At 42.1% G+C, this 22,120-nt stretch overlaps 1 protein-coding gene across 6 annotated transcripts in view; it reads left to right on the top strand.

The window, feature by feature from the left end:
* cadm1a (cell adhesion molecule 1a) overlaps nt 1-22,120 on the top strand; it is a 309,896-nt gene that overhangs the window by 264,953 nt on the left and 22,823 nt on the right. For 4 of the 6 annotated variants that reach the window (XM_069509992.1, XM_069509991.1, XM_069509994.1 and 1 more), the window contains 2 exons: nt 1,550-1,722; nt 12,253-12,348. In XM_069509992.1, the coding sequence (XP_069366093.1) occupies nt 1,550-1,722; nt 12,253-12,348 (269 nt within the window). The remainder of the gene's footprint in view (nt 1-1,549; nt 1,723-12,252; nt 12,349-22,120) is intronic. The other 2 variants (XM_069509995.1, XM_069509996.1) reach the window with 1 other exon arrangement.

Below are 22,120 nucleotides of genomic sequence, written 5' to 3'. Positions count from 1 at the left end.
AAACTGTCCTCACTTGGCAGGAAGTTTTCTCCTTGTGAGGCTCTAAAACTCTGTATGAATCTCTGAAGGGTAGAAGTACAAAAACATGCAAATAAACACACACACACACACACAGTGACGAACACTGTGTACTTCTAAAATTCCTCTCCCCGCCAGCCCCCCCATAGTTTTCATACTTGGCATAGAGACAAGCGCACTACCCGTATTCATTTTATAAAGATGAAAACACAATCAATACAGTGAGCCGGGAATTGGAAGTCATTTTCATTAGAGCTGCTGAGAGTTGTGCAGTCATTACCAGCAGATAGCACAGGGGGCCCGGCTGCAGGCAGCCATTTGTATTCTAGACGCCTGCCCTTCTTCTCTCCTTGCAGCCCCGTCTTACCTCTTCGTCTATCTCCGTCTATCTGCCTTCACTGCTCACAACATCCCATCCACCTATAGAAACGATTTATTTTCCGAGGTCATGTCTTTCGTGCGATGTTTGGAAAATACCTTTTCATTTAGCTCATCTGGAGAACTCTACTTTATTTCAAGCTGTCCACGAACAGCCATTAAACACAGTTGTTGTTTGTTTGTTTGTGTTTGCCATCGAGCTCCAACCGCTATTTCATATTTTCTCTTCCTGTTGTTTTTTTTCTGCCACTCCTATTCGCCTGCTCCCTCCACACCAAATGTTTTCAAATGAAGGGAAACAAGTTAAAACACCACAACAAAACACAACAAGAGAGACCATCAGCACGAGCTCAGGGGAAATAACAGTAGCTGGCGGTGGCCGTTGGAAGTTGCAGCGGCAAAATAGAAGCGTTTTGTCTTTTTCTCTTCTCCTCACCCTATGTGACTCCAGGCGCTCGGAGCTCATTGTCATAAAAATGGAATCTGTCACCCCACTATAAACCTCTGTCAAGGTACAAAGCAGAACCCATACAGATGCTTGGAAGACGCCCACCTACATGGAAACACTCATAAGTATACAAGCGTGGAAAGCCTGTAATTTCAAGACAAAGCCACTGTACAGTTATTGTTGCTTTAAGTCTACACAAAGGGAAGGATGTCATGTCTTGTTTTTTTTATATCCTCTCCTCTTTTTAGCCCTTTTTCTGGCAAGCCGCTTAAATACATGTGTGCTGGTGTGAGGGAATAGGCCTCAGTATTAGAAAAGGCTTGGGACGATAGAGCAACTCAAAGATGTCAGATAGATTTATTGTGTTCAGACCATAGATTGGATTTAAAGATGCACAACATGTTCTCTCTCAAAAGTGAAGCCAAAAGGTCTCGATTGCCTCCTAATGGCTGGCTGCAGGGTTGGTCATAAACCCTGCCACCTCTATGTTAGCAGATGGAACATGGACCGAATTAAAAAGTTAAACTCCAACTCAAAAAAGCATAGTGGGAGGAAGTGGAGACGTGTCGACCATCTTTATTTATATTCAAATGTTGTTGAAAACCTAAACATTTTATATCTTGTGTTGTGATGAGCAATGCATCCACAAACTCCTTCCTGCGACCCCTGAGGTCTGACTGTTCCATCTGTTGTTCTGCTTTTCAGGCCGCAGCGGGTCAACTGGGTCAAGGTGGACGATGATGTGCCATCGCATGCCGTCATCACTGGCGGCGATCTTTACATCGAAAACCTAAACAAGTCGTACAACGGAACCTACCGCTGTGTGGCGGCCAATTCAGTGGGGGAGTCTTACGACGACTACATCCTCTATGTCTATGGTACGTTGAGCTAACACCCACCATCTCACACTTTGTTATCTCTCTTCTGTATCTCTATCTTGTGTCTGCTTTTCTTTCTCTTCTCCTTTGTTTTTTAACTCTTCAGTCATGCACTTGTTCACAGTTTGTCTGAGAGATTCTAGTTTTTAAAAATCCCAAACCCTTCGCCTGTTTAAACCCTTCAGAGATCAAAAGTTTCATTTCAGTTTTTTTGGATGATTGTCCCATGAACACCAGAATTGTCAAAAGATGGAGCTTGAAATGAGGAATCTGCAAGTTGTGTGCGTTGTTAGCACACACAACACTCCGTGATCCAGACTGAAGTGTTTCGGTACAGGTGCAGGGTATTGTTATCTTGCCCTGTTTGTAGATACACTCATGTAAATAACTACCGTGGTGAACCATACAGTCTGTTCTTAGGACTAAGAGTCGACTGGACTTCATTGGCCCCAATAGGTCACTGGTTTCATTTTGAATATATTGATTCATGTGCCTCAGTAATTTTATTACATGCTGATGCACGTCAACATTACAAGTCACAAAATTGCCTGAAATGGCCTCACAATCAATACAGCATCTTCTATCTTTAGACCATTGACTCAGTTAAGGGAGAACTTCTTATGTGCATGGACCTAAATAGAAACCCAGCTGGTGATTCAACAAATCCACGTCTGACTTCACTGCTCCGTCAGAAGCCCCACTTCCCCACGTTCATCCACACAAGTTGCCAACCACTGAAAGTTGGAATTAGCCACCACGGACATTAGCAAATGGGACAACGCAATATTGAGCCAATATAAAATGAATGTTACCCATCTTTTTTCAGTGCACACACAATACGCTCCGCTATCATGATCATGAGGAGATATTGGAAGAATTTGAAATAAAGTATTTTAGATTGAAATTGCTTAAAAGTCGGCGATCCTTCTACAAACCTGGTCTTTTTCTTTAACCTGCCTCCAACAAACTTCTGCCAGCTTTATTTATAAATGTGGCTTCCACATCCACCTTCCATCCTCTTTTCTTTCCCTATTGATTTCTCTGGCCCTCATAAGCATTATCTAAATATGCTTTTATGCTGTTGATACCAGTAACATTTTCTCCCCCGGAGCAGAGCATTAGACTCTAATGTGGTAATTTTCCCTGGGCCAAAATGACTTCACTTTCACTTTTGGGACACCCCGATCCCACAGAGAAATTATTTGGCCGCTATTGTCAGAGGGAATTAGCCGAGTGAGAAGAGTAGTTTTTACGTCGGGGGGATGGAAGTGATGCTAACGGACACCAGCTGAATGGATGTTATTTACAGCAGAGAGAGCTGATGTGCTAATGATGAGTGCAATAAAACAACGGAGCAGCTTACTGCCACCTGCTATATTAGAGCTGTTAGTTCAAACCAACAGCGCAGGGGCTGTGTCTATATTCTGGTTTTATCTCTGCTGGAATCACTTTGACATGTAGATCTTTGGGTTTACTAATCCCAGTACCAGATAGATAGGAAATTATCTGCTTATCACTCTGAATTTAATCTTCAGTAATGGTAGGTAGAACTTCTTGTATATGTACAGTCAGGAAATGGATATTTAATCTACAAGATGAACAATATCATTGTGTAAGAATCTGGAACTGTTTGCAAGGGATGTTCTGTTTATTGGCCATATGAAGTCTGCTCTATTTCTGATCCTTTGTTAATTTAAAACCATTGTGCTCCGCGTCATTTTTATGTTTTGCATTCGCGCTGATCCTCTAAAACGCTGCTGACAACTGCAATTGTACTGCGTGTGGTTTGTGCTGGGGTTGAAGATGAGCCGTCCAAATCCTGTCCAAACCTCAAGTCCGCACTGACAAGCTCCCTCCGCTGCCATTATACAAAATATACACCTTATATTTTAAGAAACCTGACGCTGGCAATAATTTTTTAATGCAGAGGTGTTTTATTTTTAATAAATCCATCTGGGACAATAGAGCTATTGTTACCACCAATAGCCTGATGTGTCAGCGAAAAAAACAAGGTCCACAATCTTATGAAACTGAAGATCCAAGAAAGTTTAAGATTAAATATGTAGGTTATAGATGAGTTTGATTTTTAAGTGATGGAAAGAAAAAGGTGCTGGTGTGGTCCAGGTACTGCTCACGCTGTGTCGACATAAATCTATTTACACCGTCACCATTATGGAGGCTTGTTGTCTTCCTCATGGGGACAGAACAGCAAGTCCCAATAATGCAGACCCTTGAATTTTGTGATGGAGTGAAACGTAATTTTCCATGTTTCCCACACTTAACTCTAAAATTCGGTTTAACTGCCAAAAATTTATTTTGAAAATTAAGAGGAGGACCTGTCGTCAGGTTCGATTAAGTTCAAGTTTAGGCTGATGTGAACGAAAATGCAGAAAAAGTCAAAGCAGTGTCATCTTAAGTCAATGATATTCAGCTGTGTGTGTGTGTGTGTGTGTGTGTGTGTGTGTGTGTGTGTGTGTGTGTGCTTTCTAATCAGATCAATTACAGCCCACATTAAAGACGCTGATAAGAGCATCTCCGTCACTTGAAGCCATCTTATTGCCCTCAGTTGCGTGATCCACACAGTGTCACTTGTGTAGCAGGCTTTCTCCCCAGGCCTAAACACCAAATCCCCATTATGTGGGCTGCAAGTCGCCCCTGTCTCATCCACCCACACATGCCCCCGCAGTGACAGAAACACAAAGATAAACATGGTAATGCAACACATGGACAACGAAAAGCCTTGCACCAAAAAAAAAAAAGGGAAAAACAGCCACCATTAAAACCACAGGAGGGCTCCATCCTTTTAGAGCCAGTCTTTTGATGACTTTGATGTGTCTGTGGTCCCCACACAACTAATGTCCGCTGTAATTCAACAGCAAATCATGCCGAACCTTCGCCTTGCTAATGGGAAGACAGGATGTTGTGGCTGAGCTGTCAGAAGCTGATTCTCACATTATGTTCCCGACGCCCCTCCACCACACAAGCACACACACACACACATATATATTTATATATATGTGTCTCGATATATATATATATAACCACCTCTTGCTCTTATGAAACCACCATCCTTAATGCACCTTGGATTGGACCATTTACCTAAACAGAAGCTGCAAACGACAGGATGTATCTAACAACAAACCGGCTCCATGGAAAGAAAGTCAGTGTGTAAACCTATACACAGAGGAACTATAGGATCTTTCACAGCTTCTGAATTCAGTTCAGTTAAAACAAACCTGTCTCTGTGATTCTGCAAGTTTTGTTCCGTTTGATTTGGCTGGTGTGAAACTTGCTTGAAAGTCAGGGTCCCCTGCTGCCTCCAGCTGAACTCTCGTGAGGTGCATTTGAGGTGTTGAAGCAAAATGGATGATGATCTTGTGGTTGTAGACTGTAAAACGTTTGCACGACATCAAGTGAAGACTGTGACAATGACTGTATGAACGATGCAGCTCCACTTCCACCTACTATCTGGGTATGAAGCCAAAATATCCCAGATACAAAAGATGCAGAGCACCTTGTTTTTACTTGTATTATTGATTTACTGTAAGTTGGGTCCATGTCCCAACGGCTAACATGAATGAGGCCAGATGAACGACCTATATTTCATTCATCCTCCAGGGGGCGATCGAGACACTTTGGCTCCGCCTTTGTGTAGCCATCCATCTTTATGTGCAGTCTGAGTTTATAATACGTTATAAAATGTCTCTGTTGTTTCCCCGTTCTGTCTTTTAATCACCAGTGATGATGATTTGTGAGATTTGTGCGCAGTGCAGCATGGTCTGCTTTCAGTCTTCAGCTTTAGATTTCCCCACTCGGCTCCATGTTACAAATCTTTCGTAATAAGTCATTATCAACTGAAACGAGCGAGAACGACAATAAGAGGCAATAAGGTCTGAGGTTTTTCCTTCGTCCAGACCAAACGGACGAGGCCCCTTCGGACTATCTAAAGTAAATTAAAGAGTTTCATGAAGAATGAGGTCCATTAAGATGATGCCTCCCAGCGGTGTTAGAAATGAGAGGTAGTGATGAAGAGCAAGCATCAGTTGAAACTTTGTCAAAACTTTTCAGTAAAACAAGAAAAACTACAAAACCCAGCATGTCCATAACTGTTAACTTTTAATTTAACAAATAAAATCAACACAAGCTCCCAAACTGAACATTAGAGCTGTGTAACTTAATGATAGAGTCTGCATGGCACCTCCAGCCCCAGCAGTCCCCGCTCAATGCTTGACAGCCAGAACAAATGCAGCCTCCACCAGCATCTCCTCTAATACATCCGATTCCAGAGTATTGTGACCCTAAGTGATGGAGAACACCACGAGCCTGGCTGACACTAACAATGTTACCAGAAAGAAAAAGAATGCAGTGTGCACAGCTCCAACTCTCACTGCTGCTCTTACTTCACAGGGTAGGAAAACACAACCATCAGGGTTTTCCTCTCACAGTCGAGTGAGACCCGGCGCCGAGGGGTTTGAAGTTGTTTACAGGCCGACGCTTACCCAATAACTGAGTTCTCTTCCAACCCTGCTCCTTCACCACCGCAGGCTTTTATTGCACACCAGCAGCATGTGTAGTGACCCTGTTGCTCTCAGTCATCTTCCTACTCACTTTACACTTCTCCGCCATGAGAACACATGGGATTCGCTTCAGAAAATCACTGTTAGCGCTTTAAGTGGCATCTCCATCTTGTCTTCCGGAGGTGCAAAGTGTCCTGAAACATTCCGTGTGTAAGTGCCTCGCGTTTGCGGTAATTGCACTTGAGTGGAAGTGAAATTGCTGTGTTATGAGGAGGGGGAAGTAACTCATCACTCCCAAAACAAATTTGCAAGGAGGTTTTAAATTCAATCTGCGCGATCTCGAATTCCATAATTCATCTGATACGTTCTACAATTCTCGAAAAATAATACACACCAAAATGCAACTTAACATATATGTTTACAGACCTCAATACCCCAAATTAAGTTACTATGAAGAAAACTACCCACCTGTGTTTTGTAATTCATCCGATCAAAGTGTGATCCAGGTGGTTCGCTCTAAAGCTGAAGGTCACAAACCCAGATTTTATTTTAAGGTCTGAAATACATTCGAAGCCTCATAAAAACTTACTTGAACAAAATCCAATGCATGAAAAAAATTGTTTTCATCCAAACAGGCAGCTGATTATTATTATATCCTTTTATCATCATTTCTTTTTTGCAGCCTTTATTGAACCAGGTTTGTTCCAAAGTGATTAACAACAGAATGAGCAGTTAACACACTCAGATAAACAACATTTAAACACTTTCACACAGACAAGTTAGACTCAACGGATTTTACCAGAGCCTTAAACATTCCCAGGTTTTGAAGTCTTTAACTTGCATTCGGTGCCAAAAAACTTGAGGCTGTCTTTTCCAATTTAGTCCAGACTTTGAGAAAAACAAATCTCAAAATGTCCACAGAACAAAGATCGCGAGCCAATCCCAGCTTGCATTGCATGAGAGTGGGTGCAGATCGCTGATATAACACAGGACTGACACTCAGAGAAAAACAAATTTCAGTTCTGAGGACAGATTTCCATTTGTTTGAAACTGAGCGGGCCAAACACAATGGGCCGACTAAGATGACTGCTGTTGAGGTGGAGAGAGAACTTTGTTAAATCAGATTTTTTGCATTTACACCATTTCTTGACAGGACAGACTTTTTTCCTGTATTACCAACAGGATTTGATAAAAGTTGAATGTACCAACTTACTCCAATTGATGCATCACGCGTTCTGTTTCTGGTTTCTTGTTCGTCGGTCCAATTGTTTCCAAGGGCTTTTTGATGCTGCGACCATTAATAATTCTTCTTGGAAATCAATTATCCCCAGCTCAGATTTGACAGGGAATAACGGCACCGTCTTAAAGATGTAGGTTGAAACCTGTTATCGGACCTGAAATGCAGAGCACAGACTCGTTAGGCAGGTAGAAGTTTCAAAAGTAATTTATTGAAAACATGAAGAAAGCCTGGGATGAAGGGGCGAGGGCTGGGATGTCCAGGAGGAGTGGCAGCCTGGTAATGGGTTCGATGAAGCGGAGCAGGCGAGTCTGGAAGACTGGCGGAGTTGGACTAGGAATGGCAGATGTGGCTGAGCGGGAGAGGCGGACTGGAGCTGAATCCAAACAGGTTGCAGACGAGGACGGAGCTGTACGCTGCTCGGCGGCAGGTTTAGCAGCTGCTGGTATCTGAGGCGCAGGGAAACTGAGCATGAGCACAGAGCAGGGGGAAGAAAACCACTGGGTCAAAAAACAGACAAGAGGAAATAGACTGTGGCCGTCTCGATTTACTGTACTGTTACACGGAACAATCTGGCAAAGGCTGGGGTACTGGGTTTCTAGACATGCACCAGGCAACAACACTCAGCTCCAGACACACACACACACACATGCACACGGACAGAAATAAAATGAGGACACAGAACGATGGGGGAAAAAAACGAAGAGAAAAAAAACGTAGAAAATAAAGAGAGGACCTGACCCTGACAGGATGAAGAAAAATTAATCGGGCCGACAGAGCTAAGAGGCGCTAATTGCATATTATGTCAAAAAAATAAAGATAAAGAAATGAACAATACAGTCTGTCAGGTCGGGAAAACAAAAAGTCATAACACAAGGCAGCGTCTAACACGTCGTTCAACACCTACACCGTCATGCTGACGTACATGCATGTTTTTTTTAGTCTCAACATGAAACTAGGATTAATAAAGACTGAGAGAAAAAAGGTTGTTTAGGCTTGTTTGTTTCTCAAGTGATCTGATGAGAGTAAAAAGAAGAAATGATTAGTTTCAAGCGTTCACTCACAATCTGAGGCAAGTGGTTAAAGGGATTGGCCACTTCATCATTTTGCATATACGTGTATGAAGTCAGATCATTTTAGAATTCAGACTTTATTGTCTTGCGTGACTTTTTAGTTTGGTCCATAATCCATCTGCTAACATGAAGGAAGTAGGTTTTTATGACCTATGCTGCAGTCAGCCAGCAGGGGGCGATCAAGATCATTTGGCTTCACTTTTGGTGAGCCATCATGTCGTCCATCTTTAATGACAAATCTTAAAATAAGCACGAGTGCGATGAATATGAAAACTAAGAAAGCACAACAATAGAACAACCCTTACTCCAAGGGATGCAAACGACTAAGAGAAAGAAAAAAATGTTTCAGATTAAAGTATTAAGTTAAAAAGGTAGCTCTTTATTTAAATTACTGAAGGAGCTGATATGAAGGGGCAGGTTGTCCGCATGTTTGAAAACAGGAAACAAGTCTCACCGGTGCTTTTATGCGACGCATTCGTCGACTTCTCGCGCTCGCTGCGTCTCGGAGCTTCTTGAAATCCTACTCCATCCGCTCAGACTAGAAACACTGATTCATAAACCTCATCAGTAAACAAGGCCCGGTGACTCAGTGGGAGGAAAAACACATTCTGCCTGTCACATTTGAAAGTCAATGAGCTCCGCTGTTCTTTGATACATCACATCGGCAATCCACGAGAAAAGGGAAGTGAAAGCGGGTGGGGTGGGGGGGGGGTTGGACTGTACAATCAGACAACACCAACACTCTTTCTTTTAATCTGTTTTTTTTAATGTTAAGTTTTTAATGAGTTGTTGACACTGATGATCTCAAACATCTGCTGGACCCTCACTGTTCGTGATGGGATAAAACCAATTAGACAGCACCACCCCCGAGCTGGAGTCGGTTGGCTCTCGAGCATGTGTGAAACTCATCAGCTCCAGCTTCGTCTGCCAGCTGACTTCCCAACGGATCGCGTCTCTCCGCCTTTTGTCTCCACATTGGTCCTGAGCAGCCTTTTGTATTTGTCAAGGTTGTTTTATTTTTAAAATTGATGGATTGAAAACATACAACAACACTGTACTTCAGCGGAGTTTGGAAAACGGACCCGGATCACCTGAAGACCACGATTTGCATTTTTAAATTTGCTTCAGGCTGAGTTCTGAGAGGCTACAAGGTCTCCTCTGCCTTGTATGTGTGTTATTTGATTCAGGTAGAAAAAAACGGAGGATTTTTTTGTTAAAGTAACGTAGTGACTATCAACATCTAATGCCCTCGGGACTCTGACTGCTTTTAAATGATAAACAACCACTGGCCCCCTTTGGGACGACATTACAAACAGCAGGATGACTTTAATCATCTCTTTAATGTAGCTTTAACGTGTTTACTTTTGGAATTTGCTCTCGTTTCATTGTTTAGATATGTTTGCTCGGAGCAGCGAGGATCAAGAGTACTTGAATGTGTCACCCATCCCACAAACAAAGAGCACAAGAGTGTAAATGTATGGGTTCATCAACTTTCCACCTACGTCTGTGGCACTAACCTCCGTCTTCACACTAAAGACATGAGGAGACGAAGTGAAGTACTACAGGTTTTGTAATATCCCAGAACAGTTGTAGTATTTCCAGCAGTAGGACGATTCAAATAAACTCAAGTTGCTGCAGTAACACTGATGGAGAAGAGCAGTGCACGAGTGTGGCTCATTAATGTGACTGAAGTTATTTGGTTTTCCCACCAACAGAGCTCTTTGGCATAGAGAGATAGGATCTAACAGGCTTTGGCTAAACAGATGATATTTGATATCTGATACATCCTCATACTTAGTTGTTTTTTTTTTTCGATTTTGCCAAAACACCACTAGATTCACTGTCCGCCGGTTTGGTCCAGTTAATAAAACCAGTTAGAATTTAGCACCGTGAGTCAATTTCTCATGCAAAGTCATTGTTTTCATTCATGCTTTGTATTTGAAACCAGACAGAAATCATTCACTGGCAGATTCACTGTGCCAGAACTTCCTGCCGCTCACTCCTCACTCTGACGCTGTCGTTTGAGCTTTTAGAGAAAAGCTATTGTGGCTCATGTGCGTCATCCAAGAAGCTGAACTGCTGATTGAGAATGAGTGTGCAGATTTCCCGTGTACCTCCATTTCCCTACAGTTGCAATGTAGAACCGCTGCAGTTTTGAAACCCAAATGTTGATACAGTGACATGCAGCGTTTTCAGATAAGGAAAGTCATACCTGCTGCAGTTTTGTCACCAGTGCCCCCTGCAGGTGGAAATGAGTGGTGTAGCTGCAGCTTTGTGTTTCTCCTGCTAAAATGTAACATAGATTCCCAATTTTTACAACCAGTTAAACAGCGTCTCTCCTGCCTCCTTAAATTCCCTCTCCTCCCTGCTCTCTGTCCACACACATTTCCTTTCCTCACCTTCTTATAAGGGCCTATTTCATTTAGGGGCAGGCCAGCCTTTCTCCTTATCGACAGCCAGAAATTACTTATTTTTTTCAGCACCTTTTAATAACCCCAACAGGTTTTTCAGCCCATTCCCAGGCAATCAGAGCAGCATGGGAGGTTTCTAACCAAGCAGCATTGCCAGCGGCTTCATATCAGTGCAGCCCTGCCACTTCAACAGGGAAAATGTCACTTTTGATATCTCCCCCCTGGTCATTGTCAGGGTGGGGAATCTAACCCGGCTAATGAAGGTAAAGGGGAAACGCTGTGGGAGGAAAAATGGACCCAGCTTGATGCTTTTTTGTTTATTTTATGTTTTTATTTCTATGCCTCAGCGGCACTGACAGCCATGGTTAGAGGCGTTATGTTTCCAGGGTGTCCTTCGGTCCGCCCCCCTCTCATGAACGCTCGGTAACGTCATGAGGTTACTTCTTTGAATTTGGTGCATACGTTCACATGGACTCAGGGATGAGCTGATGGACAATGATCCACGAATCATTGTCCATGAATTTTGATGTTAAAGGTCACAGTCACTATAACTTTGACCATAACTCAAACATTCATACATCAACTGTGACAAGATAAAGTCAATACCTTCTTTTATTCAGTTTCCTCTTCCTTCTTCCTTCTTTCTATTTCCTCTTCAAGTCTCTCTCGAGTCTTTACTACATATCTTCATTGAATCCGAACACACGTGGATGTAAACTTGACTGATATGACATAATGTGGTAATTATATTATATGCATATCATTTCCTTCCCTCTGTTTTTGTCGACTGCCATTTATTGTCTCGTTAAGTTTGAGTTTGTACATCACATTTTATTTTTTCATCCTCGCCAACTTCTCCTCCTCGGCGATGTTAAGCAGACACGTTTGTTTTTCAAGATGGCTCGCTGCATATCAATGACAGAGTAAGTGCAACACCAGCACGCGTTGCTCATTAGACACTTAATCACTTCTAACAACCACGTGCTCGCCGTGTAGCCTGTGAATGGACGGAGACGATAAGTTCCCGACACGATCCTTGATCAGCTCAGTCGGACTGAGACGGGGTGATGTGTTGACGTGTCATCGCTGTGTGTACACAGTGTATTTAATGCGCTGTCATCCGGCTAATTCATGAAAAGCTCTGCAGCAGATCTCAAACACACACAATGAGCTGCTGGTCGTGTATCAACCAGCGATACCAATCGTTTCCCTGTGACTTTACTTTATCTTCATGGTTTTTATACTCATATGCAACCCCCCTCCGTGTTTGTCATGTATTTGTCCTCATCCAGATGCCCCCACCACCACCCCTATACCCACCACAGCCACCACCACCACCACCACCACCACCATCATCACCACCATCTCCCACCCTGAAGCCAATCAAGGTACAGTATCACCCTCACACAACCTGTTTATCTGTGTGTGTATGTGCTCCCTCACCCACAGCGCTCCCCCGACTCACTCCATATATTTCCATCTTCATGACAAGGCGGCAGTCATATCCGCAGGCTTGTTTTTTTTTCACCCAGCGGTTAAGGTCACCCAGGTTTGTCACACTTTTTTAAAGTTGATTCTAAATATTATCATCATTTAACGGGTGGAAATGAATGAGTCGCATCCGATACTCACGCAGCAAATTCTCGCTGCTCGCTTATTCCTATAATGAGTTTTAAATAAGACTTGATCCGGGGGAAGCTTGGTCATTTTACGCTTAATTTCATGTTCACTGATGAAAAGCCAGAGATGCAGGAAAGTTCAGGAAAAGCTGGTAAGTGGATATTGTGTTGTGATTGTTTTGTCACAAGGTCAGAAACAAACGTTCACACCCAGAAATAGTGCAGCGCTGTGGAAAATGTCTCTCAGAGACTGAGACGTGAACTTTTATACAGATCTAATGACAATTTTAAAGCCAACTCTCTCCCTCTGTTTCCAGTTTTATGCTAAGCTAGGCTAATGATGCCCTGATTTACCTCAGCACTTGACACAAAGACATGACTTTGATATTAACATGTCAATCTCAGAAAGAAAGCGTATTCACTAGTGCTCTGTGTAATCGTCTATCGTCCGACGATGCAAAGGCCTCTGGGAGCAGCCGCCAATGTTTCAGGAGCTTCCGGTGTAGACGGCAGATATCAGGGCCAAGACTCCATCTTCTGATCACTGTTTACAGTCCAACTAGTTTGTTTTATCACACGAGTTGTGGTACAGTGATTCCTTTTCTCGGTGTTTCAGGTCCAGACGACATTTTAGGCTCATCTCTATTAACAGCTATCTGCATGTGAGAGCAGAGCAATTAAAAAGCAGATAGCAGATGCATTCTGGTCAATGTGTTGCACCTCTTTTCACGGAGCTCAAACATGATTGTTCAAACTGGAAATGGCCAGCAGAAGTTCCGGCCCCGACATTTTGTCCCTCGCCTACAGACTCACACAAAGCATCAGCTTATGGAGATGAGGTTTATTTGGTCATTTAAAAAAGTTTGTCGGAGGATGTTTGAAGTGTTTCTCTGAACTTTGAATTTTTTGTTCAAACTCTGGTGTCACGGTTGAACATTATCATCCACAAGCTCAAATCAAATGCACAAAAGTTCTGTAAAAAATTGGTTAACATGGAAACTTGACAGATGAAAATAGACTTTGGTGGAATTTATACGACCTCATATATCACAGTCAGGAATTATGAGTAATTACAGCGCTCCGCGGCACAAAATGATTTTATGATATGCCCCCATGAGTTTTTCTAGTTTTCAAATGTGTGTGTGTGTGCTCGTGTGGGTGTGTGTGCAGTTGTTAAGAGGACAACTATTGGCCAGGGCATTGCTCGTGTTGCCTGGCTGTCAGCGCAACTTTGCTGGTCGTCAATACTGTTTATTCACGGCTCTGTTTTCAAATATACTTTCAAACAGGACTAGAGCGCAACAAATATAGTTTTTCTTATCAAACTGAAGAAGATAATCATTAATTACAGTTTTAAATAGTTGTGAATAGCAGCGTGACATTAAGGTGTGATATCAATTGAACTGGCATGATGGGCCGCAAATGATGAAACATGGTTAATAATTGCTTTGAGTTAATTGTTCTGCAACATTTATTCGTTGCAAACACAAGAATTATCCTTTAATATGAAACAAATTTGTTTTCTGTTAAATAAAACCTAATTATGGATCAGAGGTGGACTGAGAGAAGAGAGCAGCTGCAGCAACAACGGAACAAGAGCTTTTGAAAATTAGGCCCCTTTAGAAATAAACAAAAAAAAAAGCATCTCGCTCCTTCAGCAGCAGAACTCAGGGCTGTTGTGAATGTAAATCTCCGAAGGGGCGCAGATAGAAAACATCACTTTATGCTTCAAATCAGCCTGAGCTCCAAACGCAATCAAAGCCTCTCTGACGGACCACTCAATAGGAACAAATCTCACGAGGCTGTCAGAAATCACAGGCATTGTGCTTGATTAGGCCATCTGATTGGATTAAAGAGAATACCTATCTATGCAGGCTGATTGATGGCTCCTTTGCCTCGGATCAAGGAGTGCGGAGTCGGCACAGGCCCGTTCTGATTATAGCTATCCTGACTGATTCATGCTGAGATCTCCGCTGATTTGCAAAATGATCACATTTATTTGTAATGTGCCTGCTGAGAATTATACCGTTTTTTTATAGGTAAATAACAACAATAAGTACGTATATTCATACAGACGGGAAAAATTAGAGAAGATCTGGAAATGCAAAGCAGGGTCATGTGGATTTTGCTGCTGCAGCCTCACTCTGTCTCGTCTGGACAATAGTTAATTGTAGCATCGCCTGTAATAGACAGATTTATAGATTTGTTCTTGCACTCTACTGTTACATAAATATTTCAGTGTGTTTATACCAAAAATAAGACACGAGGTAAACACAGCATACTTCACCATGGAGACAGGTTTATTGTTTCTGCTCGTCGTCCTCTCTGGATTATTTTCTCTACCATGTTTTATATTCATGGAACACCTGTATGTTGTTGTTGTGGAAAATGTGGGGAATGATAAAGAAACAGTCTACACTCGGCCTCGGGTAGATCACCTAATGATGGTGACTTTAAACGTAATGACCCGAGGGAATCTTTAAAAGAGGATTTCAATGTGTCATTATTGTGTAGTTGCAACTTGTGTCCACAGAGGCCGCTGTTGAGCAAAGGTTTCAAAGTTGCCATTGAAGCAGATTTACAAAATCTCTGATCGTGTTTACGTAGAAAAACACAATGTGAAGTTTGCCATAGAGTCGATGAACACTGGCTTCTCCACGTTAACAGATGGGACAGGAACCAAACTAAAAAACTCAAAATACGCATCAAATAACTTTTTTCTTAATGATGGTTTCGGTCATTTTCTGTTCTTATCACACTGATGGCTCGTGTTCATTTTTCTGATAAGTTCGGTTTTAATTAGTCATTTGATTCATTAATTAGTTATTTGATTCATTAATTAGTTATTTTATATATAAAATGTTGAGCTGTCTCTCAAATACATCACTAGCAAAAGATGGCAGCTTCCGTATCAGAAACATTGGCTTCATTTTTGTCCAGTGGAAGAAACGTGGAGCTGCGTCATCCAGTTTTATTTACAGTCATGAGATGGAACTTGGAGCCGTTTCTTTATGTTTGCAGGTATCGCGAATAAGCACAATATTATTGTAACGATAGAAATGATTATTCAGGAAATGATTCTCAATGCTTCAAAAAAAATCACATTATTTAGTTTTGAGCTTTAAATTGTTGCTCTAAACCTTAATTAGTCGGTGTGGTCACATGACCCACAACTCATCGACTGTGCTGTCTGTCTGAAAACCTCCACATTTCATGAACTAGTAACGTCAAAATAATTCAGTAGGAATAAAATGCGGAGAAAATCACAGCTCCCGGAAAAAGCTTTTCACTGAAATACAGGAAAATGACAATGCATGAAAATCACTGCACTTACTACAAATAACGAAAGTATATCGGCAGATTATTTCAGTCCCTTATACGAACAGGACTCCACCTGATAAGTGCCAATATTTTCAGATTGAAACAACCCACTTTCTGCCAGATGTCCTCTCCTCTGTGGCTTTCAACTGTCAGGGGCTTTCCATTATTACTGTGTATATAGATTGAAGGCAGCAGACTCATATGGCCGTAATACGTTCTGCCATTTGATTTCATTTACCCACAGTGTGCCACACAGATCAGACACCCTCTGCCAAATTAATCTATCAGAGCAGGGCTGAAATTTTCTCTTTTTTCTAATCAATTCCCCATTAGAGGGAAAGAATAGAGTACTTTAAAAAATCTATTAGAGCCTCAACACATGGCTCTTAAGTTTAGAGAGTGACGAGGGGAAATGACTAAATTGTTATTTTCACTGCTGAAAAATCCCATGCTGACCAGCTCCAGTAATTAGGACAGGCAGCTAAATAATCCTTACTATTCGTTTTCTCCTGCGTCACAATCCTCTGTTTCTATTCTCTGTGCTTTCTATTCTTTTTTTCTTCATCAGTGTGTGAGACACATTTTCCTTTAAAACCTACGATTGGTTTTGTTCAAATTCACTGTGGTCGTAGTGATTCAACGTTCAACCTCTTACATATTTTACACCTGTCATCACATCGCCCGTCTCTTCCCCATTAATATAATATCACTGATCATAATACAACTTACACAACACACAGCTGTAAAAATATGGGACTTGATCTCTGAATGAAGATAATAAATCAATTATATATATACAAATGAATAATAATATAATAATAATTCATTAAAGCAACACTATGTAACTTTTCCAGAACAACAGCGCCCTCTGCAGCCACACGTGGGTGTTAATTCTGTTGCGATCTGTTTCCGAGCAATGCAGTGGCTTTCATGTAGGAAAAAATCAAAGTCTATCGATGTGGGGACCAGAACGGGACTGAAACACAACTGAACGCTGGATATTACCCATGATCCTCGGCTTCCTGAATCAGAAGAGCTGCTGCTTTAACAAAACCTCCAAAATCTGCTTAGAACTCTGCTTATTTTAAAAGTTTGCAGACGAATATTGGAGATAAACGCTGGTTTTTAAATACTCCTTAGTCTCTTTAACTGATCTACAGCTCAGCTTCACTCTTGCTGGACCTGATTTTCACTCAGTTACGCTGGACGCACACTTATAGGTTGAAGCGTCTACTGGGGGTTGACGTCATGCGTTGCAGAACAGTATCTGTGCTCCACTGTGCTGCGATGCTCATACAGCGTGCGGCCGACGTTGAGTCGGGCTCAAGTCCTGATGCAGCAGCGGAGGCACAAGCCAATCAAATCATTTTAGAACAAACACTCATCAAATCAATGCAGTTGATGGAAAGGAGGAGGCAGCCGGTGAACCAGGTCGTGTAAATCCAGTTGTGTTGTTTATTTCTCGTGTACGACTCCTCAGCTTTGCATTCACAGTTTGCACGGCACGATAACATGAAAGCTGTAACTGGGATTATTGTTGTTCTGACGGTCGGCCCAGCAACATGAGCCGGACGTACCCACGAGTGACTCCGGCCTCGTGTGCTTCTCACAGGGAATCGTACCCACTCACCAAAGTTAGAGCAAACACAGACGTTCATGGTGAGCAGCGGGGCTAATAGAGGAAACATTCTCCTTAACCATCAAACTTATTCTAAAGCTGCTGTTTTAGAGTGAAAAAGTTTCATAGTGTTGCTTTAAACACAAACTATAGACAGGACAACGAGACAGATTCAAAGAGGGAACCAATATCCATTCGTATATATATGAACATTATCTAGTGAAGTAAAGAGTTGTATGAATTCAGTCCTCCTGACTAACACCTGCTCACAGTGCGTTGTTCCCACTTTGCCCTGTTTGGTTCCTTGTCCATTTTAAGATTAGAGCCAGCCGGCTAGAACTAATTTGATTAAGGTCGATAGCAACAGAATAACGGCCCCAAGAGAGCATCAGTGATATTACAGCACTCGGCCGCATCATGGAAACACGAGTCCGGAGCCCAACACATCTTCTTAATGTGGGAGTATATTGTCTTGTGGAGGTGTTACTGTGTTACACAGTGACTAAAAGGAGATGAAGCTCGTAAAGCAGGGCCGGGAGGTAATCAGGCAGCACACAATATTTGGGAAAGTACCACAAGTGAAGACACATTTGGAAGCATTCAACTGGGTATTTACACACGCTCGTTTTTACACTACACAAGCTGCTACGCTGAATAGAGTGTGTTCAACTGTCTTCAGCTAAGAGCTGTATTGTGCAAGTAAATTGTGTTTTTTTTTTATTTCTTTTCTGTTATTTTAGTTAAAAAGTTGCACATCTTTAAGGAAAAACTCCTCCTGTGTCTGAATCAATCGATGCTTTTATCTCTTGCTGCAGCCACAAACGCTGCCTTGTGTTTGAGTTTAGTTTTACTCTGTTTCAAAGATAAAAGATTCAGAAGATACTGTACGTGTGGACGAGACTGCCGTACAGTACGGACTTGTTTTTCTCTCGCTTCAAACTAGATGAGTGGTCTTCCGCTCTGCTCGCAGCTCTGTGAGGTGGTTCAAGGTGAAAGTTTAGCATCAGTATGGAAATGTATCATTTGTTTTTGGTCATAAAGTAAATTAACTCGTAAAACTAAAACTCCTGACTAGAGGATCACCAAACTCTTAACAGTGCATCCTCTGGGGTCCACGTATTTGCTAGAACACATTTATATTGTTATAGCTTACGACAGGCGATGTCCTGAGATGCAGTTTGGTGCATGTCGGGGAATAAAAGATTTGTGGACAGCACAGTGCTGATAAGATAGAGAGCCGTCAGCGGAGGTTTGGACCTTGTGATGTATAAAGGATATAATATTGTTTAACACCAGGTGTAATACCTCAATAAAGGAGCATCAGTATTATCGTAATGTTCAGTTGCACACAAGAGCAGTACATTGGTTTTCACAATAAGATCAACTTGTACACAAAGTGGAGTCATAGTAAACTCAAAGTAAAATAAAAGCATTGCATTTTGTTTTGCTGTGGTTACGTTGCATTACTTGTTGCATTGTTGTCATTGCACTGCTCTGCAAAACACCAACATGACGAAATTAGGATTTTGTCATTTCTTACTGGATTTTAAACCAAGCAGAGAGATAGTTTCTTTACTGACAGAGCTCTGTGTTGGAAACAGCAAAGTTCTGGGAAATAATAAGCAATCCCGAAACTAAAGCTTGAAGAGCAGAGAAGGCCGGTCAGGAAAAGTGGCTCCAACAAGAAGAAAAAGTAATCATGCAGCCAGCGGGGACGCCCAGCAGTCTCTTGGCATTTTCAATAGTGCAGGATTTCCCATAATGCATTTTTGCCAATATAATTATGATTGACGTGCAGTTGTCTCTGGATGTTGAGCTGGATGTCACGTCACAATGAGTCTCCAAAGGGCTCATGGGAAGCGTGGCAAGTCGTCGTGGAGCTTTGTCCACTGTCTGCGAGGACTCGGCCCGTGATGAGCTGACCGGTGCCACTGAAGATGCTGAACGAGGGGGAGGCTGCTCAAACATCTACAGGCAATCACTCAGCGGCAGACATATTGACTGGCCCCACATGGTGGCCACCCACAGTGTAATGAGGCCATGCTGCCTTTCTGTTGCACTAATGAACTCGAGTACATTACTGCCTTCAAGCAGTGACGGAGATAAAACACAAAAAGGCCTTTGTTGCCTTCTGAGATGACCCAGTCTGAACTATTCAGCTGAAAAATGTTATATTATTTAAAGGAGATAAGATCCTCCAGTCACACATTTCTTAAAGGAGACGTTCTGCTCACAACCGGGTCGACAACTTTAATTATTACTTGAGAATCTTCGCTGGCTCTAAAACACACCACACTCTCCTCATTGCTGCAGCTCCTCTTTTCAGCCTCTGTCTGAAACACTTGGTTCAAGCTCCTGTCTCTTAAAGACCCCCCCGTCCTGATAAAGCCCAGTTTTTCTCTGATTGGCCAGCTGGTCCACTCTGTTGTGATTGGTCAACCACTTCCTGTGTGTTCGGAACCAGCCGCTACACCCGACCCGAGTCCGTCAGGAGACGTTCGGTCGGGTTTGGACAAAAATGTGGGCGATAATGATTCCGTTCATAATTTCGGGTTCAGTCACATCGGCTGCTTCACAGCTGCGTGATGTTCTACCTCACACACGTGTCAGGGTTCGTCTGATTTTCTCTTCGGTTTGGTCGGATTCAAACACAAACAACCTATAAAACACAAATTAGAGGAAAGAAAAAAAAAAGCATCACACGTCTCTGTACTTGTGTTTGCACCGACTCGAGAAACGTCAGAGCTAATATACTGTCCCAGTTCCTCTGTACTCCGTCCAAATGCCCCCGAGTGCGGTTTCTCTGCCCATTTACTGATCTGATTAATGATTTAGATCTAACATAATAACGTCTGCTCGACTGGCCACCGGTGACAATCTGAGTAATTGAATCAGAATCTTTAATTCTGTGGTTGAGCTAAAGGTACGTTTCAGTCAGATAGCACCTCTTGTCATTGTTGTTCCTTACGTGAACGCTTGATGCACGATAGTGTAAATTACATTTTGTTCAACATTTTATTATATAATTGTAATTATAAACATTGCAGTGAATGTGTCTGTTCAGATGTAATCACCAGTAAAACTGTGGCTCCTTTTAAAAAGAAAATCAATTCTCAAGCAGCTGTGAAGCAGAAGCCAGACTGAAATAAACCAAATGCAAAATGTCAAGCTCCCTGTTCCGTCTCCACAAATATCAGAGTAATTAATATGCAACTGTAAATATCACGCATTATTGATAACTGGTCAAGTAGCTTCCTGTTTGTTTCATTAAAGGCAGATCAGGGAAGATTTTTTAATTTGTTTATAATGTCAGACTGGAGGAGCCAGGGATCTAACCACAGCCCCTTCTGAATAGTGGACGACCCACTCTACCTCCTGAGCCACAGGCAGTTTACCTGTCAGGTCACACTCATGTTCATTCAGCCTCAGGTACAGTAAATAGCAGCCGAAGCATAACGATTAGCTGATCTCTTTTTGTGTCTTTTACACTCCAGACTTAAACAAATGTTGTTTTGATTCCTTCAGATTCATTTCAGTGCTTTTACTGTGTTGAAAGGTTCAAACTTGAATGCACACACGCAGCGATAAAAGAGCCACATGTGTTTAAAGACCAATTTGTCGGTGGTACCATCTCCGCTCCAGGACGCCTGCATCTGTCCACCTCAGCTGTAAATCAGTGGACAGTAGGAGTCTGCATCGCAGCTGTGTCAGGTCTCATATTGAATCTACTGGTGTCTGTGGTCGTGTTTGCAGCAGGTTGATAGATCTCAACCAAAAACAAGGGTGAAGTGAGATTTTTCTTTTCGCTCATGGTTTGAGTCATTTTCAAGAATATTAACCTCACACTCAGTTTTTTAATTTTAAACTATAAATAAAAAGAAAATAGAAATATAACCAAATATATAGAACTTGAATTAAGAAAATAAATATATATATATTATGTACACAATGTTTATTCTGTATAATTTTTCATATCGGTCAACATGAACACCGATGTATATATGTATATTTGTATATTTGTATTTTTATCGGCTCTTTCAGTTTTAAATAACTTTTTGATCAACACTTGCGACGTCTATTAATGTCTTATAATCATCAAGCAGAGACAATGTCTCACTGTTTTAATACACAGCACCGACATATACACTTTGTTTTTTCACATCATATTTTAAATGTAAATGACAAATTCACCAAATTCACCATTTATCATTTTCCTCCTGAGCAGCTGAGTCGCTGATAAAACTGCTGACGCAGGTTAAAGCGGCGGGAAAGATCGAAGCATGGACACACAGAGGTTACGGGCGGAGCGAAACTACACGATTACAACCAACCACTTATCGGATCATCTCGCAGCCTCTGGAACACGCTATCTGGTGGTGGAATCAAAGGTTGTGTCCACTTTTCTGAAACGCTCACCGTGATGCACACTGACTGGATGTGCAGGCGATGGTCTCCAGCTGCCAAGACAAACGTAGTCAGACGTGAGGGGACCATCGTGAGGAGAGTCGTACGTTAAAATCGTATCCTCGTCTCCACAACTTTAACTCGAGTCGCTGCCATCGGAAGCTTCCCCTCCGAAAAAAAGTGTTTTCTGAGTCACGC

The sequence above is a fragment of the Paralichthys olivaceus genome, chromosome 15, assembly GCF_024713975.1.
Source record: "Paralichthys olivaceus isolate ysfri-2021 chromosome 15, ASM2471397v2, whole genome shotgun sequence".
NCBI lineage: Eukaryota > Metazoa > Chordata > Actinopteri > Pleuronectiformes > Paralichthyidae > Paralichthys > Paralichthys olivaceus.
The sequence above is the reverse complement of the archived record's forward strand: the minus strand, read 5'-3'. Positions and strand labels throughout refer to the sequence as shown.